The sequence below is a fragment of the Clytia hemisphaerica genome, unplaced genomic scaffold (genome assembly GCF_902728285.1).
Source record: "Clytia hemisphaerica strain Z4C2 unplaced genomic scaffold, Clytia hemisphaerica genome assembly, whole genome shotgun sequence".
In the NCBI taxonomy this organism is placed as follows: Eukaryota; Metazoa; Cnidaria; class Hydrozoa; order Leptothecata; family Clytiidae; genus Clytia; species Clytia hemisphaerica.
Genome location: NW_027103262.1, coordinates 1245853 through 1263509, shown reverse-complemented (window position 1 = coordinate 1263509; position 17657 = coordinate 1245853). Strand labels below are relative to the sequence as shown.

At 35.0% G+C, this 17657-nt stretch overlaps 2 protein-coding genes across 2 annotated transcripts in view; both read right to left on the bottom strand.

The window, feature by feature from the left end:
* Positions 1-1627: 1627 nt before the first annotated feature.
* Positions 1628-8227, bottom strand: LOC136799275 (uncharacterized). Its single transcript, XM_067055974.1, has 3 exons — positions 8148-8227; positions 5509-5720; positions 1628-1774 (listed from the first exon to the last, which is right to left on the bottom strand). The coding sequence occupies exons 1-3, from the start codon at positions 8206-8208 to the stop codon at positions 1664-1666; spliced, it is 384 nt and encodes a 127-aa protein (XP_066912075.1). The 5' UTR covers positions 8209-8227; the 3' UTR covers positions 1628-1663.
* Positions 8228-14854: 6627 nt separating this feature from the next.
* The window catches only part of LOC136800286 (A disintegrin and metalloproteinase with thrombospondin motifs 9-like), a 28156-nt gene continuing 25353 nt past the window's right edge, over positions 14855-17657 (bottom strand). Inside the window, exons 27-29 of the mRNA XM_067056912.1 lie at positions 17320-17516; positions 15332-15439; positions 14855-14942 (exon numbers count right to left, since the gene is read on the bottom strand). Of these exons, the coding sequence (XP_066913013.1) occupies positions 15341-15439; positions 17320-17516 (296 nt within the window). The 3' untranslated portion in view covers positions 14855-14942; positions 15332-15340. The remainder of the gene's footprint in view (positions 14943-15331; positions 15440-17319; positions 17517-17657) is intronic.

The window sequence follows — 17657 nt, the reverse complement described above, 5'->3', positions numbered from 1 at the left end:
GAACATGGTCTTCCAGAGGATTATACTATTAACGAAATGGTCAGGTCGATGATTATTCATTTGAATGGCTTATTAAAGGGCAAACTGGAAAGCTTTTTTTCTCGAATGTACAAAATTCTTTAAAATTTACTTTCGTAGGCAAAAGTTACATTAAAAATATGTTCAACAGTATGTATAATTCAATAACAGAATATCAAATATTATAACATCAATCGAAAATAAAATCTTACATACAAGCTTTTTCATTTCAATGCTGCAATCATGGACGGAAATGTTTGAGAAAACAAAAAAGAAAAGACCCTCCTCCCCCTTCCTCCGACTGCGATGCTCAGTATGTAGGGCCGTCCCACCATTCTTTTGGGGGGGGAGCTGGGAATTTGCCTTTTCTCATAATTTTTGTCCAGGATTGTAGCTCCAGACGATGCTAACATCTATCAGCGTTAAACGCCCAAAGGAATTGGGTCGAGTGTACCAGGAAAGCATAAAGCTCAAATCTCTATGTATGACAAAAATCAATGCAAGGACTGTACATGTAATCTCGGGTACCTAATAGCCGCCCCCGCCTCCGCCTCCGCCCCCCGCTAATTAATTTTTTTGAAAAATTTTCCACCCACAACATTCTTATTCAAAACCCCACGCTTATTAATTTTTGGGAAAATGTTTTTGAAAGTTCTCTTTTTTGTCCTAAGCCTCCTTTTCAAGAATTTTCCACCTAGGACATTTTTATTCCGACCCCCCCCCCCTTCCCCCCTTATTCCAACCCCCTGGCTATTAGGTACCCGACTGTGGCCATTTGACGTCAATCCTCGTACCTGGTAAATTCTAACCTAGTCCCTCACGCTAGGACTTCAATAAATGTATTCATGATTATATTCTTGATGTAATGTTTTCCAATATTACATCTCAGGCAAATTAAGGCCTGTCCAGATTTTTCAAATTTACGTTAATTTTTTATCACCGTTTCCACTTGTCATAACATATCACTTCATACATCGAAAGAAGCGTATTGGAGTGTAGATCACTGGAATTGCTGTGCCATAATTAATTTTTTCACCCAAAAAATGATATTAGACAAAAACCAAAAAATGCTGACGTCAGCAAAACTTGTTTTTTGAATAACTCCAGTTTGGCTTATGGTATAAACATGAAATTTGGACAAAAGTTGCATATCAATAATAGGAACATTCTTGCAGAATTTTTGTTTGCAAATTTTGCTGACGTCAGCAGAAATCAGCAAAATACGAAATTTTGCAATAAAGTGCTGACGTCAGCAAAATTTCAAAAAATGTTTTTTTCAAAATGATCCTTTTAATGGTGTGCAACTTTGGTTCAAATTTCATGTTTTTACCATAAGCCAAACTGGAGTTATTCAAAAAACAAGTTTTGCTGACGTCAGCATTTTTTGGTTTTTGTCTAATATCTTTTTTTGGGTGAAAAAATTAATTATGGCACAGCTATTCCAGTGATCTACACTCCAATAGGCTTCTTTCGATGTATGAAGTGATATGCTATGACAAGTGGAAACGGTGATAAAAAATTAAGATAAATTTGGACGTGCCTTAATTTGCCTGAGATCATAACTAGATCTGGATACGCTTCCTATATGGGTAGCCTGATCAAATCAAATAGTTATAGATCATATGTTCATGGTTATCTTTCCACTTTAGAACAGTGATATGTATAACGATGACAACAAAGTGACAGCAACCGAGAGCAGTGTAAAACTTTTGACAATATTAGACGAATTGCATTTTTCATCGGTACAACACTTTAACTGAAAAGAAAAAAGAAAATAAATAATTGAGCAATATAATAATAATGTGCAAACTCGTTCTCAGTCCCTCAGTTTAAGATTCTGATAGTGATCACCTGATTGATTGTATCACCTCCATCAGTAAGATCAAAAAGAGATTCAAATAACTCTGGGTACGAAATTAGTACTGTTGACTCTGGATAATTCGAACTCGAGCGATAGGAATGTAATTTGTTCGAATTACAGAGAGATTCGAATTATAGAAAGTATTTTAAAAGGGTATCTCCTTGATGGGGACTACGAATTAGTACGAATTATAGAAAGATTCGAAGTTCAAATAAATGAAGGTCTACTCACAGATCTGTAAAGCCCGAAGGGCTAGATTTGCGGCTTTTATCGAAAAGTGAAGCCTAGGTTTAGAAGGATTTCCTACCAAAGTCACGTGACTAAGATATGCAATTTCACCAGTTTGAGAGATGTGAAATAGCGTTTGCCGCCTACTTTTTTGATCTCGCGCTCCGAAAACAATTAAAATGCTAGATCCTATCCATCGGCACGAAATTTAAAAAGTCAAATTTTTGCTTCACTTTTTTTTGCTGGAGAAAGCTTAAAGTTGCCTATCTAGCCCTTCGGGCTTTACAGATATCTGTGGGTCTGCTACTGTATTTACGAAAAGTTCTTGAATCACCAATCAAATGTTTTGTAAATTTTTAATTAGAATTCACTGGCCTTGAATAAGAACTCTTGGGAGTAAATTTATTACATTCTCCTTACTTCTGATACCTTACTAAGGGGGGGGGCTACTAAAGCATAACGACTAAACTATTGAGTTAAAGGCTCGCGAAGGGCTAAAGATGAATCTCTTATGATATGAAGTCTTAAGATATTTGCTGCATTGATGGGCTGTGTATCTAGTGTTTCCACGCGTCTCTGGAGTTTTGTATTGAAAATAAGTGGCTTTTATTTCCCATCCAAGTTTCAAGTACTGTGGAAAAGTCTGAACGAAAAAACTGAAAGACAGGCGCATTTCTTTCAAATACATTTAAATTTTAAATAAAGGGTATTAGCACAAATCTTTCTGGTGTTGAAACAAAGGAAAACCTTTTTGGGGTGATTAAGTAATTTGGAATGTTTTAATGAGTAAATGTCAATCATTTGTTGTTAGCAATTTACCACAATGCTTAGCGGTGTTTGGCTCATAATCAATAACCTATTATTCACGAGGAAGATTGTAATTAAATGTCCGTGTAAAGTGGAAACAAAAAAAACAAAAAAACGGTATATTACGACTTTAACTTTCCATTTGCCTATGTCCTAGATTAGGAGTGGAAACCAATCAAGTAGTCGGACGGCTGAGAAGTAAGTGTGGGTCGGTAGGTATAGGTTTGGTATAAATTTATGGCTAATCCTCGAATAGCAAGTTTTGGGGAAAATTTGTCCCGATAAATACAATATTAGTATAAATAAGTGAGGATCGCCTACAACCATAACTGCAGGGAGGGAGGGAGGTAAAAATATTTCATCCTGTCAGCTTTCAGTTAGAGCGTCGGCTTGAACAGGGAGATGCGATGGCCATTATGAACATGACGTCACGTGGCTATTAGCAAAGTAGACTCAGTTGGCAGAGGGTGGCCACCCAGCCATTCGAATACTGTATGTGGCGCTTATCAAATAAAAGTTAAACCACGATTTAAACACGAAATTTTTTTTATAAGAATACACCTTATAAGAATGTCCATGATGAAAATGGCCAAAAAACTAAGAATATATCACCATCATGGAATTTTGCTACTAAAGCTAAGAATTCCATTTTAAGAGCATTTTCAATTATAAATAAACAATTATCCCCAAGTTAGGCTCACTGCTTTTAAAAAAGTGCCATTTTATGCTTGAGACGTATGTACTAAATGTTAAATCTATTATGAATTAGGATCCTAGCCTAAGATTGTGCTGTAGGAATATTTTAGGATGATTTTCCCAAAAACGTTAAGAATATCCATGATGAAATGGATTTACACCATTCTTATAAAAAAAAGCGTGTACTAAAGTTATGAGAAAATGAAAATTCAAATAAAATGATTGCGGTTTGCATTTAGATGAGAGATCCACTTATGTTCAATTATCAAATAACAACATAACACAAAATTTAGACTGGAGCCGTTTAGGCGAGACCAATTTTATTTTTTGTTCTACGGGCAGATCGTTAGAAAAATATGGGTCGGTCGGTCGGTAAAATAAGAATAGATTTTTCATTTATTAGGGTTGGTAAGGTACATAATAAAATTTTAGTGTATGGAATGCTTGATTTTCTAAAATTATGTAGTTATGCTAAACTACAAAGACGTGATAAATGTTCTGAAAAGTTCACAAACCTTCCGTCGGCAAGTCAGAGCTCAGATTCACTTCATTTTCAGCCAAAATATTTTGAATTTTTATTTGTTGATGCTAAGGGCTTCTCAACAGTGCATAAGGTTCCTACTGAAACTAATTTAAGACTCCGAATTTACTGGCATGATGCTCATGTGAGGGCTGTATTCAATCTTAAGCATGTTAAAGGTCTTGAAACCTGCCACTCTAAACTATCTTTGTAACGATGAATTAGTTTTAATTTTACAATTTTTTCTTCTATATAGCAGTTAACCATGTCAAATAACACCTTCCATATTCTGATTAACGCCTTAAGTATAGCAGTGTATTAAAATTCATAGAAATGTTGATTCAAAAGGAGATCCCCCTTTCATCTTCCTACATTAAAAATTGACAGTTTAACTTCAGCTTAATTGAATTAAATGCATTACATGAGAGAAACATGGAAACTTCCAATCTTCCAATTACCTTATCTCTTAATTATGATTTGAATTATATATGAAAGCTCGCGCACTACAGGCTGGTGGAAGCCGGGAGACTGAGGAGACTTGAGCCTCCCCACTTTTGAGCAAATGAGATTTTTTTTCTTAAATTCCTAGCAAATTTTATCACATTTTGAGTCTTCAGTCTCCCCCACTTTAACGGTTGTTCCGCCGGGCCTGCACTACGAAACTTCATCAATTAAACACCGAAAAATCTTTCCATTTGTGGGAAAAATTACCTTAATACAAGTCCCAAATTTTGTTTTTAGAGCACATTGCACTATCTTTGACTTTACTGGTGGGAGTGGTAGATATTTGAGTGCTACCGCCAGAGTTGTAAAAACAAAAGAAGATAATTAAGGGACTGGGTTGGAGCAGCACAAATCATTGACTTCCAAGCCCGAAGGACTAGACTCGAGACTACTGGGTGGGAAATTAAGCTACTTATTTCCCAACCAAAACGCGTGACCCGAGTGGTTTTTACACAAACGCCAGATTGAAAGTAAAACCTATCGCCAGATTTCCAAAAACATGCCGCTTAAAAACAAAAAAAGTGCCAGATTCAATCCTTCATTTGCGGCGCAAATCTTAACTTTTTGTTGCTTGAGAAAGGTTGAAGATTCATCTCTAGTCCCTTTGGGGCTTTAAACTCAATGGTACAAATATAATGTGCATGTTAAAGTAGCCCAGTGATTTTGCCGGCTATTAGGCTTAAATTAGGTTTGCCGAAATGCCAAAATGCCGAAATCATGGAAAATCTCCAATTTTCAATTTCAACTAGGAAATCCAATGTAAATTATTGTGAATTCAGTGAATCTCAAGCATTTTTTCTGATGATGAAGGGGTTAATGTCAATTTTTTATTGTTCATTGAGACAGGGTTTTTAGAAAAGTTTGAAGCACTCACACTGCAATTGATATCATCAGGGTCAGCACCACAAATCTTATAAGAGTTACATGAATCCTTGTGAGTACATCCTTTATAATGTAATTCAATGCCAAACATTTTATGTTTTGCACTGTAGCAAACCGAATCATCAGCACAATTGTACGTTCCTGAGTTTAACCAGCAATCTTCTGCCGATGACTGACTGTAACAACCGTAGCATTTTATCGCCTCTGAGGAAAAATGAAAGTAAAAGATTAGAACTAAATGGAATCGAGACAATCTATTTTTGAATGCCTTATCGGAAAAAGATTAATCGGTAAAAAAACGTCGGTTAAAAATGTTTGAAATTTTTACAGGATAGGATTTAAAGGCGATGTTTAACTATCTAAATTTGTGGATGATGCGACGAATACACATTGTATAACCTGATAACAGCTGTTCATAATTTTCTTACGTGCACGTAAACTTCTGAAAGCGCATGAAAATTATAAATCTGAGGAAAATAGTCCTCCCGCGGAAAATTCTACAACAAAAATCTTGCTGTGCACCGGAAAGTCAAAAGCTGATACGGCGCCATATTCATAAACACAATCACGGTCCCCAGTCTTTTTAGACGAACGCGGTCCTTACGATTTCGAGATAGCATATTCATCAGCAAGTTCAGCTTCAGCGTGGTGTGCAGAAAACATTCACAATCTGATCTCAGGTAAGGCTCTCTTGCGGTGTCATATGGTCATAGTGTATTGGAAAAACTTTAGACTAAAAAACACGTGTCAAAACATCTTAGTTCGCTTTGTTTGATTGTGTAGCATATTTATCCAGATGAGATGGAGTTTTTATACCATACTTTAATAATTGGTCATTTGAAGTAAAAAAAGACGCGTTCTTTAGAAAAAGTAACAAAATCGTTTTATTACTGGTTAACGACTAACCAAATCAAATAAGAGCTTGTAAAAACTCCAGCTCTTCCCCATTTATCAACTCGAAAAAGTTGTGAAATTACTGAATGTGAGCTTGTTCCAGACCTTTACTCCAAAATGTAAGGGTACAGTTTCTGATAAGATTAATCTTAATAAAAAAAGAAAATTGAAGCTGAGTCACCCATAAACAAACAAAAATTTCAAAATTAGCGGTCGCAAAAAAGGAAGTTTCAGCATTATTACGAAATTTTGTATTTTAACCACCAATAAACGACCCATAAAAATGTGATCAGCTTTAAAAACAACTCATCACTTTTTTTCATTAGCTGTTCAATAGGTGCCAATATCGCGATTACAAAAATTGTTATTCTTGACGTTTAGACATTATGACTTACTTTTTTAAGTTTAAGAAACACTTTTAACGTACAAATACATAGAAATCCATGCCAAATTTGGTCAAGCCCTACGCGGACATAGCACACGTTGAAAAAAAATCAAATAAACCAATCCTCACTGCAAAATATTGTGCTATTTTTCCCATCCCCATTGAATTTTCTGACTTGAAAACAAAAGAATTTTAATCCCCAGGCATAAAAAATGCGGAAATATTGCAACCCCCATCGTTTTTCAGTCCGTTATTTTTACCCCCACTGGCTAAAAAAAATCCTTCCGGGTCTGTGAGAAGGGGGTGTAACAAATTAAGAGCATTATAAAGTTTTGCGAACTCTATGCGGGGAATTTTGGGAATTCCAAAAAAAAATACTCACAAATGGTGAAAATAAGAACGTTAGATGCTTTTAACTTATCAATTTGAAACAGGTTCATAAGGTTTCAAAAATCTTGGATGTTCTTAAAAAAAACGTGTACGCCTGTAAAAAGGCATTGATAAAATTTCAAGTAGAAATACCCTTAGCCGTTTATGCGTAACCCGTTGATTATTTGTAATGCTGGGGCAATTATAAATCTAATTGCATTTAGATATATACATTCATAATTGGTAATCATTAATCAAATGAAATTGTTTTCATAGGCAGCTCCCAGGCAGCTGTAACGCAAAAAAAAAAAATTGTTAGGAAAAATTTATCCATAAGAATCAGTTAGGTAAATCAAAGCGTCCTCAAAAAATATTTAAAAAGCGGCAACTAAAAATGGGTCCAATTAAAAGCAGATCAAAAATTTGAAAAATAATTCAATGTGGATGGAAAACATCAATTTTATTTCAACCGCTCAGGTTCTATTTCAGGCTCAGCATTGTTCTTAAATTGGTCTTCTTTTGGAGATTTTGAGCCTCATTGTTCTTATAAAATTGTTCTTATTGTAAAAAAAGTGTAGCATATTCATTCTTTTTTGATTGCGTTAGTCCGTTTTTCATACCGAGTACCGTGAAGTCGGGTAACTTGCATCAGTGGAGGGAAACTTACGTAGCCATCAAATGGCTGACCAATCAAAGCTGCAAAATTTAAAAACAAATGAACTATGCAGCCCCGCTCGCAACTCTACTCTACCATTTTTGTTTCGATTTAACTTTGTATTTTAAGGAACACTCAGGTCATTCATTTGAGGGCTATGCATGTTAGCCTCCACTGATGCAAGTTACCCGATCTCACGGTATGCTGTGACAGGAAGTTGGAAGTGGGTTTTCGACTCTAGGACTTAAATTTAATGGAGCAATCTCCTTTAGTCCTTCAGTTAGGATATTATTGACGTTAGACGGACAGACAGATGACTGACACTTACCTGTCTTTGTCACTATTGAAGCCAACAAAATAATTTGAGCAAAAACAACCAAAGAATTCATTTTCAGTTTTATTTCTGTTTATCTATAGAAAAGAAAAAGATTAAAGTCAGTAGCGTGGCAGTTTGAGCAAATCTGGGGAGGCAATTTTCGAAAGTTTGGATTTTGGCGCCCCCTACTCCAATAAATAATATACCTAAAATCGCGATTTTAATATAAATTTTGTGAACCTCTTTTACACACGTTCCTCCAAACCATACAGTATCTCAACTTTCTCCAATGCATCTACCATTCACACTGATCTAAACTGATTCTAGATAAATTTATTTAAAATGGAATTCCCACAGCTTGTTAATTGCTTAATAAATAGGTCGTTATTCATTATATAGCATTTCGACAACAACAATTACTCTGTTAATGCCTCTGTTTAATGACGTTGTAGTTATCTAACTCAATTTTCAAAACGTCAGAAAAATAACTGTCGTTTTTAAGCGAAGCGCTAAGAGAATTGTGTAAAAACGTATAATAAGAACATTTTTTTTGACAAATGGAATTTATGAATTTAAGCCGATGTAACAGCATTTGTTTTCCCATGTTTCGTGTATTATAGGCCACATTGTATTGTAATTGTTTGAAATTTGACAAAGACGTCAATGATTTTAAAGCTCTAATATATAAGCCTTAGAAGAAAATACTTACGAAACCGTGCTTACATACATTCAAAATAGTTTCTTAATACAGGGTGTCCCTAATAAAAGTATCGAGTTTGAACATGCGATTGAGTAGAAAGTTTTAAGTGTGTATTCACAAAATTGTATTTTAAGCTCTCCCTCTTTTTTCTTTGTCATTACGTAACAATATGTGATGGAGAACGTTCTTATATTTTAGCGATAACACACACAAACTTTTTTACTCAATCGCATGTTCAAACTCGATACTTTTATTAGGGACACCCTGTACATGAAACGGAACTGGCCTGAGAACAAATCCCCATCAAATTGAAATTATCTCAAATTATACTCCTAGCAATAAAAAAATCTGGCTCTAACCTCTTTATTGCTCTACTGTTGGCGAGAGAGCCTACACCTACATACCCCTTCTCATAATGTTATGGAGTGTCGCAATTATAAACTATCTTTTCATCTCTGAAACCTTCTTTGTCTTTTGCCGTGATATAGAGAATTCCCAAAAGTCACTACGCGTAAAATCATTGCTTTCTCGAGTTTTCTAAACCAATCAAAGAAGTCTCTCGATGACCAAATCCGTTGCTGAAGCCATCGCTATCATAAAAATCAGGAAGCGGGTTTTCGTCGCCAGGTCTCCGGGCTATCTTCCCAGGTGATAAATTTCTAGAAAAATTTCCGATTTTCAAAAACCGTTATCCGGAAAACACTAGCAAGTTTATGTATGTGTGTTTTGCTGCGACAGAGATGGTTATCTTCTGATTTGTAGATCCTGGCTGACTGTAAACGACGGTAAATCAACACTTTTAACGTCTTCGACTTTACGGGTCGCTTCAGTCGCACTGTGGTCCTCAAAAATGCAATTACATAAACTCGTGACTGTACCTTCGGGAACTCACTACCGTTTACTGACGTCAATAAATGAAGCCACCCGCACACGACATGTATTCATGATATGCACCATTGCAATGTTTTCTGAGATTACATCACGGACCCAATAGCTGATTGGTTGTAAGTGACGTAAAATCAGTCAATACGTCACTTACAACCAATCAGCTGTTGAGTCCGTGGACGACATTGTAATGGTGCATATCATGAATACATTTGACGTCATTTGTCCCAAATAATCCTAATCTTCTTCAGGGCTAGGAATCGATAATTTTATAAATTCGGATCCACACTACTAATGTATAATCTTCTGTTCTGAGTTTTCAGTTTCAGTAAATCACGATTCAAAGATAAGACCAGGAAACAAAGGTAAGTAAAACTCCATACGATGGAGAGTGATGCTTTATCTTTAATCCCTTATATGGAGTCAAACAGCTCTCCTTCATTGTGAAAAACTATTTATCTTTAAAAGACACCGTTGGACTGAGCGTCCTGAATGCTCAACATACAGAGATCAAACTGTTAAGCATCGATGGAACAAGTTTTGTAGATTGTTTCTTAATTCATCATTGAGTCGTATGGTATATCTTGTTTGTTACAACTTTATTAATAAATTTTCATAACAAGAGGAGAAAATCTGTTTTGCATACAACTATAATCGCCTGAAATTTGGTCAACTATCTTATTGCGTAAAGGCATTGAAAGCCTCAGAAGAAATAAACCCATAAGTTGCCCCATGGTACTAAAGTACTTCAAGAGTATGTGGGTAAAAAGTGAATTACGATTGCAAAACAACACATCTAATTGACTCCTGGGGGAGGGGTACTCAGGCAAAATGGGCGCCGGGTATGTGCGATCCATAAGGTGTTTTTTTTTTTTTTTTTTTTTTTTTCTTTATTGAAACAAAAACACGTGTACACTACGAACATATTACAAAACATTACTTAAACATAACATATAGTCCCTCCCCCCGCTAGGAACTAACGTTATATCGCCAGAGGTACTAGACTATGTAAAAATAAATAAATAAGTAAATAAAGAAAAAATCTTGGAGAAGGAAGCTACAATTGTTAGGTAAAAGCCTAAAATAAAGCACCGCTAAACCTTCCAGTTTCGTTAAGAAATTCAACAACAGAACAAAGAATAGATTTATTTAGATTTGAAGTCAAACTTTCATCCCCATATAATAAAAGCCGATAGAAAAAAGGAGGGTTAAGCGGCGGATGAAAAATAATGCCTAGGGTCTGAAGTTTGTCGAACAAAGATTGTCTTGCATGGGAATATATAGAGCAGAAGGGTTTCTTTTTCCCACCCTCTAAAGTCCCTCAAAGGGCTACAAAAGCCATTAAAAGCAATGGAGTCTCAGTAAGGGTTCCCTCAAAGAATCATAATTTCTTGAAATTTTGACTGAAATTTGAAAATTTTGGGAAAATAGTATCTCTAAGGGTGGCGAAAACGTCAAAAATTGACAAAAATTTCGAAATTTTGTCTCTCTAAGGGTCGATTTTCAAAATTTGGCTCGAACATATACCCGTCATCTCGCGAACCTAGTACCCCCCTGGAAATCAACCTTTGTTGCCATAGGATAATGAACGAAGACACGATTGCATTCGCAATGCCCTCACAGATGAAGAAATTTAACGTCACCAAGCCCTACTAAAATTGAGACTAATCTTAAAAATATATTACGAGTGAGGAGAAAATATTCGAATATTGGCCCAAAGCCCAAATAATTATCTATTTTCTTATCATCCCACCACAAATTACCATGCAAACCAAACCATCAACAATCCAAACTTGCCTTATTCGCCTTTCAAGGCCTTTTTGAGTTGAGTGGCTGTGAAATTGTTTCATTGTTATTGATGTATATGTAATGTAATATGATAAATCTCTATCCATACAGTCTATTATCCATTTTGACACTGATGCTCAAAAAATGAATTTTGATACTTTGTCAAAGTTTTTGATAATTATTTTCTTAAGATATAATTTGTCTCTCACCGTGTGAAAGTAGAGCCTCGTTTATTTCAAATCATATGTAAGAAACTTCTAAAGACATTCTTGTCTAAATGGATATTCCAGATCATTTCAAGGCTCAGACAAGATCTTCACACAATTGGGATGGAGACAGTTTTTCAGTTTTACTTTTGAGTCAAATCTGTGTCATCTCAAAATTTAAGTCACGTGTCACAGGTTCTTGAAGAGGGTTTCCTCCTCTGATTTCTTATAAAAAGTTTGATACATAACTTCGACGACTAAGAAGTGATAGATATGCGAGACCATATTTATATTAACAAGATTTGTCATTCTTTAAGGCTTAAGGAAGCAAATCCCCCTGTCTTGGCTTATAAATGCGAGCATTCTATAAAAAGACTTATATGTAACTTTAGAAAATAGATTAAAGACTTGACATCTAGAGTATGAAACTTTCGAGCTTTGTCTTCAAGGCTAGATTTCCCAGAACTATTTTTTGAGTCTAGATTCTGACAGATCTGACAGAAAATTTCCATGAAATTTAATCTGCAATTAAATTTAATCCACAAGGAAAACCATAAAATCTTTAAAATCCTGCAATGGATTACATTAAAGGAAGAAATTTTGGCGGGAATTTAATTTGGTGAATGGCCGAAAAAGTTTTTTTAGAGGGAATTTATATTTGGCGGATCGGCAATAAAATTAATTTTGGCAGGAATTTAACTTAGCGGACTATGAGTTTCACGGTTCAAAATCAGCGTGAAAGTGTTGAAAATACGCCCATTCAGGGCCTAAAATTTGGCGGATGGTAGAAAAAAAAAATTTTGGCGGGAATTTAATATGGCAGATTTCGGTAAAACCCGCCAAATTTTCTTCCTTTAATGTAGTAAGTTGTCAACAATAGAAGCCAGAGAATCCATACCGTTTAAAAGCAGTTGATATTTTACCATTGCCATTCATTTTATCCCAACTGGCTTAAAAAATCAGGTGTAATAACATTTCAGGAAATCAATTTCTCCATTTATTGATATCTTCCCAGATCTTCATAACCAAAAAATTTTAAAAGGCTTTTCAAAGGGTTTTGATATATACTTTCCACCCACCAGACAAAATTATACAATTTTTTGAAAATTGAATTCAGAATCCTCTTTCGAAAGAGTCTTTCGAAAATCTATCTTCTTTCTTCCTGTAACTGAGTCAAATTCCTTTCCGGTACTTATACCAATTTGTGAATTTGTGATTTTATATTAACACATTTGTATTAGCAACGAGGATCAAATACACCATAAAATAAGAACAATTTAAGAACAAAGCTGTGGCTGAAATATTTAAATTCAAATCAACAAAAGAGAGTAAAATTTTGGTATAGAGCATAAATTTAGCTCAATTTTGCTTTAAAGATAAGAACAGTGAGAACAATTTGAGGCTAAAAATGTTAAAGAAGTTAGGGGTTCGAAGTTTAGTTGCTGTATGATGGGGTGGTCCAATTGTTTGGAAAGGTCAAGAAGAAGAATAAAAACAATTTGTTTAAAATGTGAAATCTCAAAAGTAATAAATATATTTTTAACGGGTTCATAAAATGATACTTTTGAAAAAATAATAATTTTTACTACAAAAAAGGGAAATAATTTTGGGAAAAATTTCATATATTTTCTAACTACAAAAATGAGCCATAAACATAACAAAAACAAAACAAAAAAAATTATAAAAACAAAAAAAAAATGTTAAAAAGCAATAATGCTTGCAGAATCTAGAAAATTTTGTAAAAAATATAGAAACAAAGAATTCTAAAGTTTTAGGCACTTATGGAAAAATCTATAAACTGCGAAAAAAGAAAGGCTAAAGGCACCTAAAACTGGTGTTATCTATAAGAATATCAGGGTGAGATTTCAGAGTTAGAACAATTTAAAAATAAGAATAATGCTCACCCTTAGCCAAAGTACACTATTCTTATAAAAAAAAGCGTGTAGTGAAAAATACAAATTTTAAAACCCATTTACTTAATATTTTTTGGAATTGTTCTAAAAGAAAAGGTGGTAAAGGAGAAAACAGTACTCTTTAGTAACATTTGACCTTTTGAGTACACAAATCTACTAAAGAACAAAGGTTTATCCTAAAGGTACTTTACGATAAGAACATTGTTGGCAATGACAGATTGTCGATCCAGCAACAATCATTTTACTCTAACCAGCATAGTAAAAGGCTCAATGATTACTTCATGTTGCAATAGACCTTATTGGAGTTTTTGATTTTTCTAAAAAAGCGATGCATTGTGAGATTGTTTCGAGTTTATTACAATAGCAATCTCTTAGGAATTCCTCGAGGGAATTCTATTGTAATACACTAGAAAGAATCCCACAATGCACCGCTTTTTTAGAAAAATCAAAAACTCCGATAAGGTCTATTGATACAGTTGGGTCTCCATAACTCGAACCTCTATAACTCGAATGTCTCCTTAACTCTAGTTTTATAGCCCTTTCAGTGAACAAAATGCCTTATAAATCTTACACCATAACTCAAAATTTCTTCAACTCGATCAAATTTGTATTCCCCGTGCGTGTTCGAGTTGTAGGGACTCCACTGCACCATGAAAGTATTGCCAGACATCAAGCCGTCATTTGAATTTTAAGAATCTCAATTAAATAATTTTTGGATTCCATTAGAAAAAAAACTAGTCTCAAATTTTATTTGGATAAATCACAGTATTTAGAAATTGGAAAGTAATAGAAAATTCAAATAAAGAATATCCAAGAGTTAAAACGAGGCACAAAAATAGGTACATAAAAGTATAAAAAATACTTAGAAAAATAAAGCAAAAGGAAAATTAAAATTTTTCAAATAAAATTCAAATTTATATGTATATTATATAAAAGTGACTATCTATGTTACAAAAAAACATGTTCTAGGGGGGTCGCAAGAAAAATAAAGTTCAATTGATTTTTTAAGCTTGGATTTTTAGCTCTAACAAGCAGGGCCTTATCGACCTCTCTGCTTTGCTAGTACAATCACAAGACAAAACTCAAGGGTACCAGCGGATACCCTTTAAAACCTACAACAAAAGAGGTACCCCCTATATCCTGAGAGAGAAAACAGTAAGGGCTGAAACTTTTGGTACTTAAGATTGTAAAAGCGACTGGATAGGGCTTACGTCACAGATCTTGCGGCCACTCTAGATGACACATAGGTTAATATTATTTACAGGTCTATTCTTTTTATTGATGTCTCTTTTCTAGATTCTCGCCATTTGAGGTCCTGTAAAGAAAGATAAATTGAAACATCATGAAACCTAAAAACAAAAAATTAAGATCAATCTAGTCTAAAATCAAAAAAGAAGCTAAAAACGCTGAATCTAAAGCTTCTTTTAAGCTTTTGGGTTATTATGGTTATTGCACCATGTCAAGCCTATCGACAAGCTCCTTTTTGTATGAAAATGAATACACTAATAGAAGTAGTGGAAACTAAAGTTCATTCGTTTTAAATATGCACTTGCTTTTGTTACAACGTGGAAACCACTCTCAAGGGAATTACTCAGATTGCGATGATATGGTTTCTACATGGTAGAAAAAAAGATTGTTAATTTGAAGCGAACGGCTCTCATATCCGAGAAAGACATTATGTGAAAAGAAGACGAGAAAGCTTACCATTTATTGTCACCTCAAAGAATACAATTTGACTTCCAAACCATTCCTATTAGCGGGTGCACACATTCCGCAATAACCGCCACAGATTCCATAAACCACTTGACCATCCTGGAGAAGGGAATTGTATGATAGTTAAAATACATATTTTTGGAGGGTATCAATGCAATGACTGGTCATTGAACCCGATTAGATTCGATCTTAAAATTTCTCTACATTTTTCGGCACAAGGGTTGACAGGTATGAAGCAATATGTGTAAAGAAATAACTTCTAATGTTGTCTAAATGGACAGGGTGATAGGTGATAGGTGAAAAGGTAGCAATAACCATAACCATTGAGTTTAAAGCCTTAGGGCTTAGAGATGAATCTTCAACCTTTCTCAAGCAACAAAAAGTGAAGCCTTAAGTTTGCTCCGCAAATGATGGATTGAATCTAACACTTTCTTTGTTTTCACGCGGCATATTTTTCGAAATTTGGCGATATATTTTACTTTCTATATAGCGTTCGTATGAAAACCACGCAGGTCACGCGCTTTCAATGGGAATAAATAAGTGGCTTCGTTTCCCACCTTGGAGTCTCGAGTCTGTAGCCCTTCGGGCTTGGAAGTTAATGGCAATAACTTCTTCTCTCCCTTGTGAATGTTATTAGCTTAAGTAGTTTTTATCTCGTAGACGGTGGCTGTAGAAATTGACACGGAAGTACATTATTTGAACCCAGCCCCTCTATGTTTGCTTTGGTTTAGCCTTCTTGTGTGTCTTCACTAGCACTCACTACCACTTAAAGGGGGGTGTACTTTTACGGTGTGACGGGATTGGCCCTTTTTTAGTACGGTATTACGGGATTTGACGAAAAAAAGACGGGAAAACGGTATTTTGAAATCAGACGGTGACGGTATCTGGCCTTATTTTTTGTCATTATGCTGGTATTTGAACCTGTAAAAACCGGTGTGACGGTGTTATTATTTTTTTCAATTTTCGGGATTCCGGGATTCAGCAAAAATTTTGACGGGAAAACGGTATTTCGAACCCCTACAAACCCCTCCTTAAAGCATGCCAATACTTGTTAAAGCGGTAGACGTATCAATTTTATCAGATTAAATGCAAGTTTTGTCAGGACAGAATTAATTGAAGCAAGCGGAAAAGAGCGTTTTAAATGTAAAGTGAATCGGTGACGTGATGTTGTCAAATAGTATTGCAAAAAGCTAAGTGTTTTCGTTTTTTGGAAAACCCATTGGTATGAAACAATTATCAATCAACACGCAATGATAGCTTCACATAAGACAACTAACTTATCAACATATAGAAACAAAGGGATGAGTGTCAAACGTCACGAGTTGAAGTTTCAAGACGTAATCAAATCCATAAGATTGTTATAGCTATGTTTAGGAAGAGACTCCATTTGTCTAATTGAATATTCTCAAAGCTTTGATACTAAAACGTGCAGTAAAGAATTTTTTGATAAAAATGCGAGGAAAGCTGGCGTCTTTATATCGATTTTTGAAAAATATAATTTCCTGTGAGAAATCACACGCTGCCGAGAAATGACATAACAAAATTACTTTATGATAGTAAGCACGTTTAATTACATGTATCGATTCAACTCTCACTATCCTGAAATTAGGTTGTCATCATTTTCCCATTGAGTCTCAAGCCCGAAGGATTAGAGGTAAGACTGAATGAAATTTAATGAAATGAAATGAAACCACTGATTTCCCATCCAGAACGCCCGCGCGTAGTTTTTACACAAAAGCCGGACTCGAACTAAAATCTAAGGTTCGATTTCAAAAGAATGTAGTCCTCCAAAACAAAGGAATCGTTAGATACAATCCGTCGTCATGATTACGGCGCGTTCTATGCGGGTTTTGGATGGGAAATAAGTAGCTTCGATTTCTCTTGCCTTCGCTTTCTCTTATTTAAATTTTGGAAAAATTTTAGTAACCAGTAGCAGAAAAGAGTTTCAAAATGAATTATCAAAAGGAAAAACACCATACCTTATGTCTGCGTATTTTCTGTGACGTATGATATCCACGTGATGCCCACATGACACCTTCTTGAACTTTTAAGCCAGTACCGAGAAGATTGACCATGAATCGTCCTTGAGCACATTTGATGCGGCTATAGCAATCGCCCGCACTGGCGAATCCGGGCGGGTTACGCCCATAGCGGTCTGCAAACGTCATATCTTCAGCTAAATAAAAGAATTAATATTTATTTGATAAAAAAAGTGGTTCCAAATGCAATTCGAATTTTTCTCTAATCCGAAGAGGATTCTTCGCCCCTTATAAATCGAATAAGAGAGAAAGTCAACAGAACTTTATTGAAATTGACA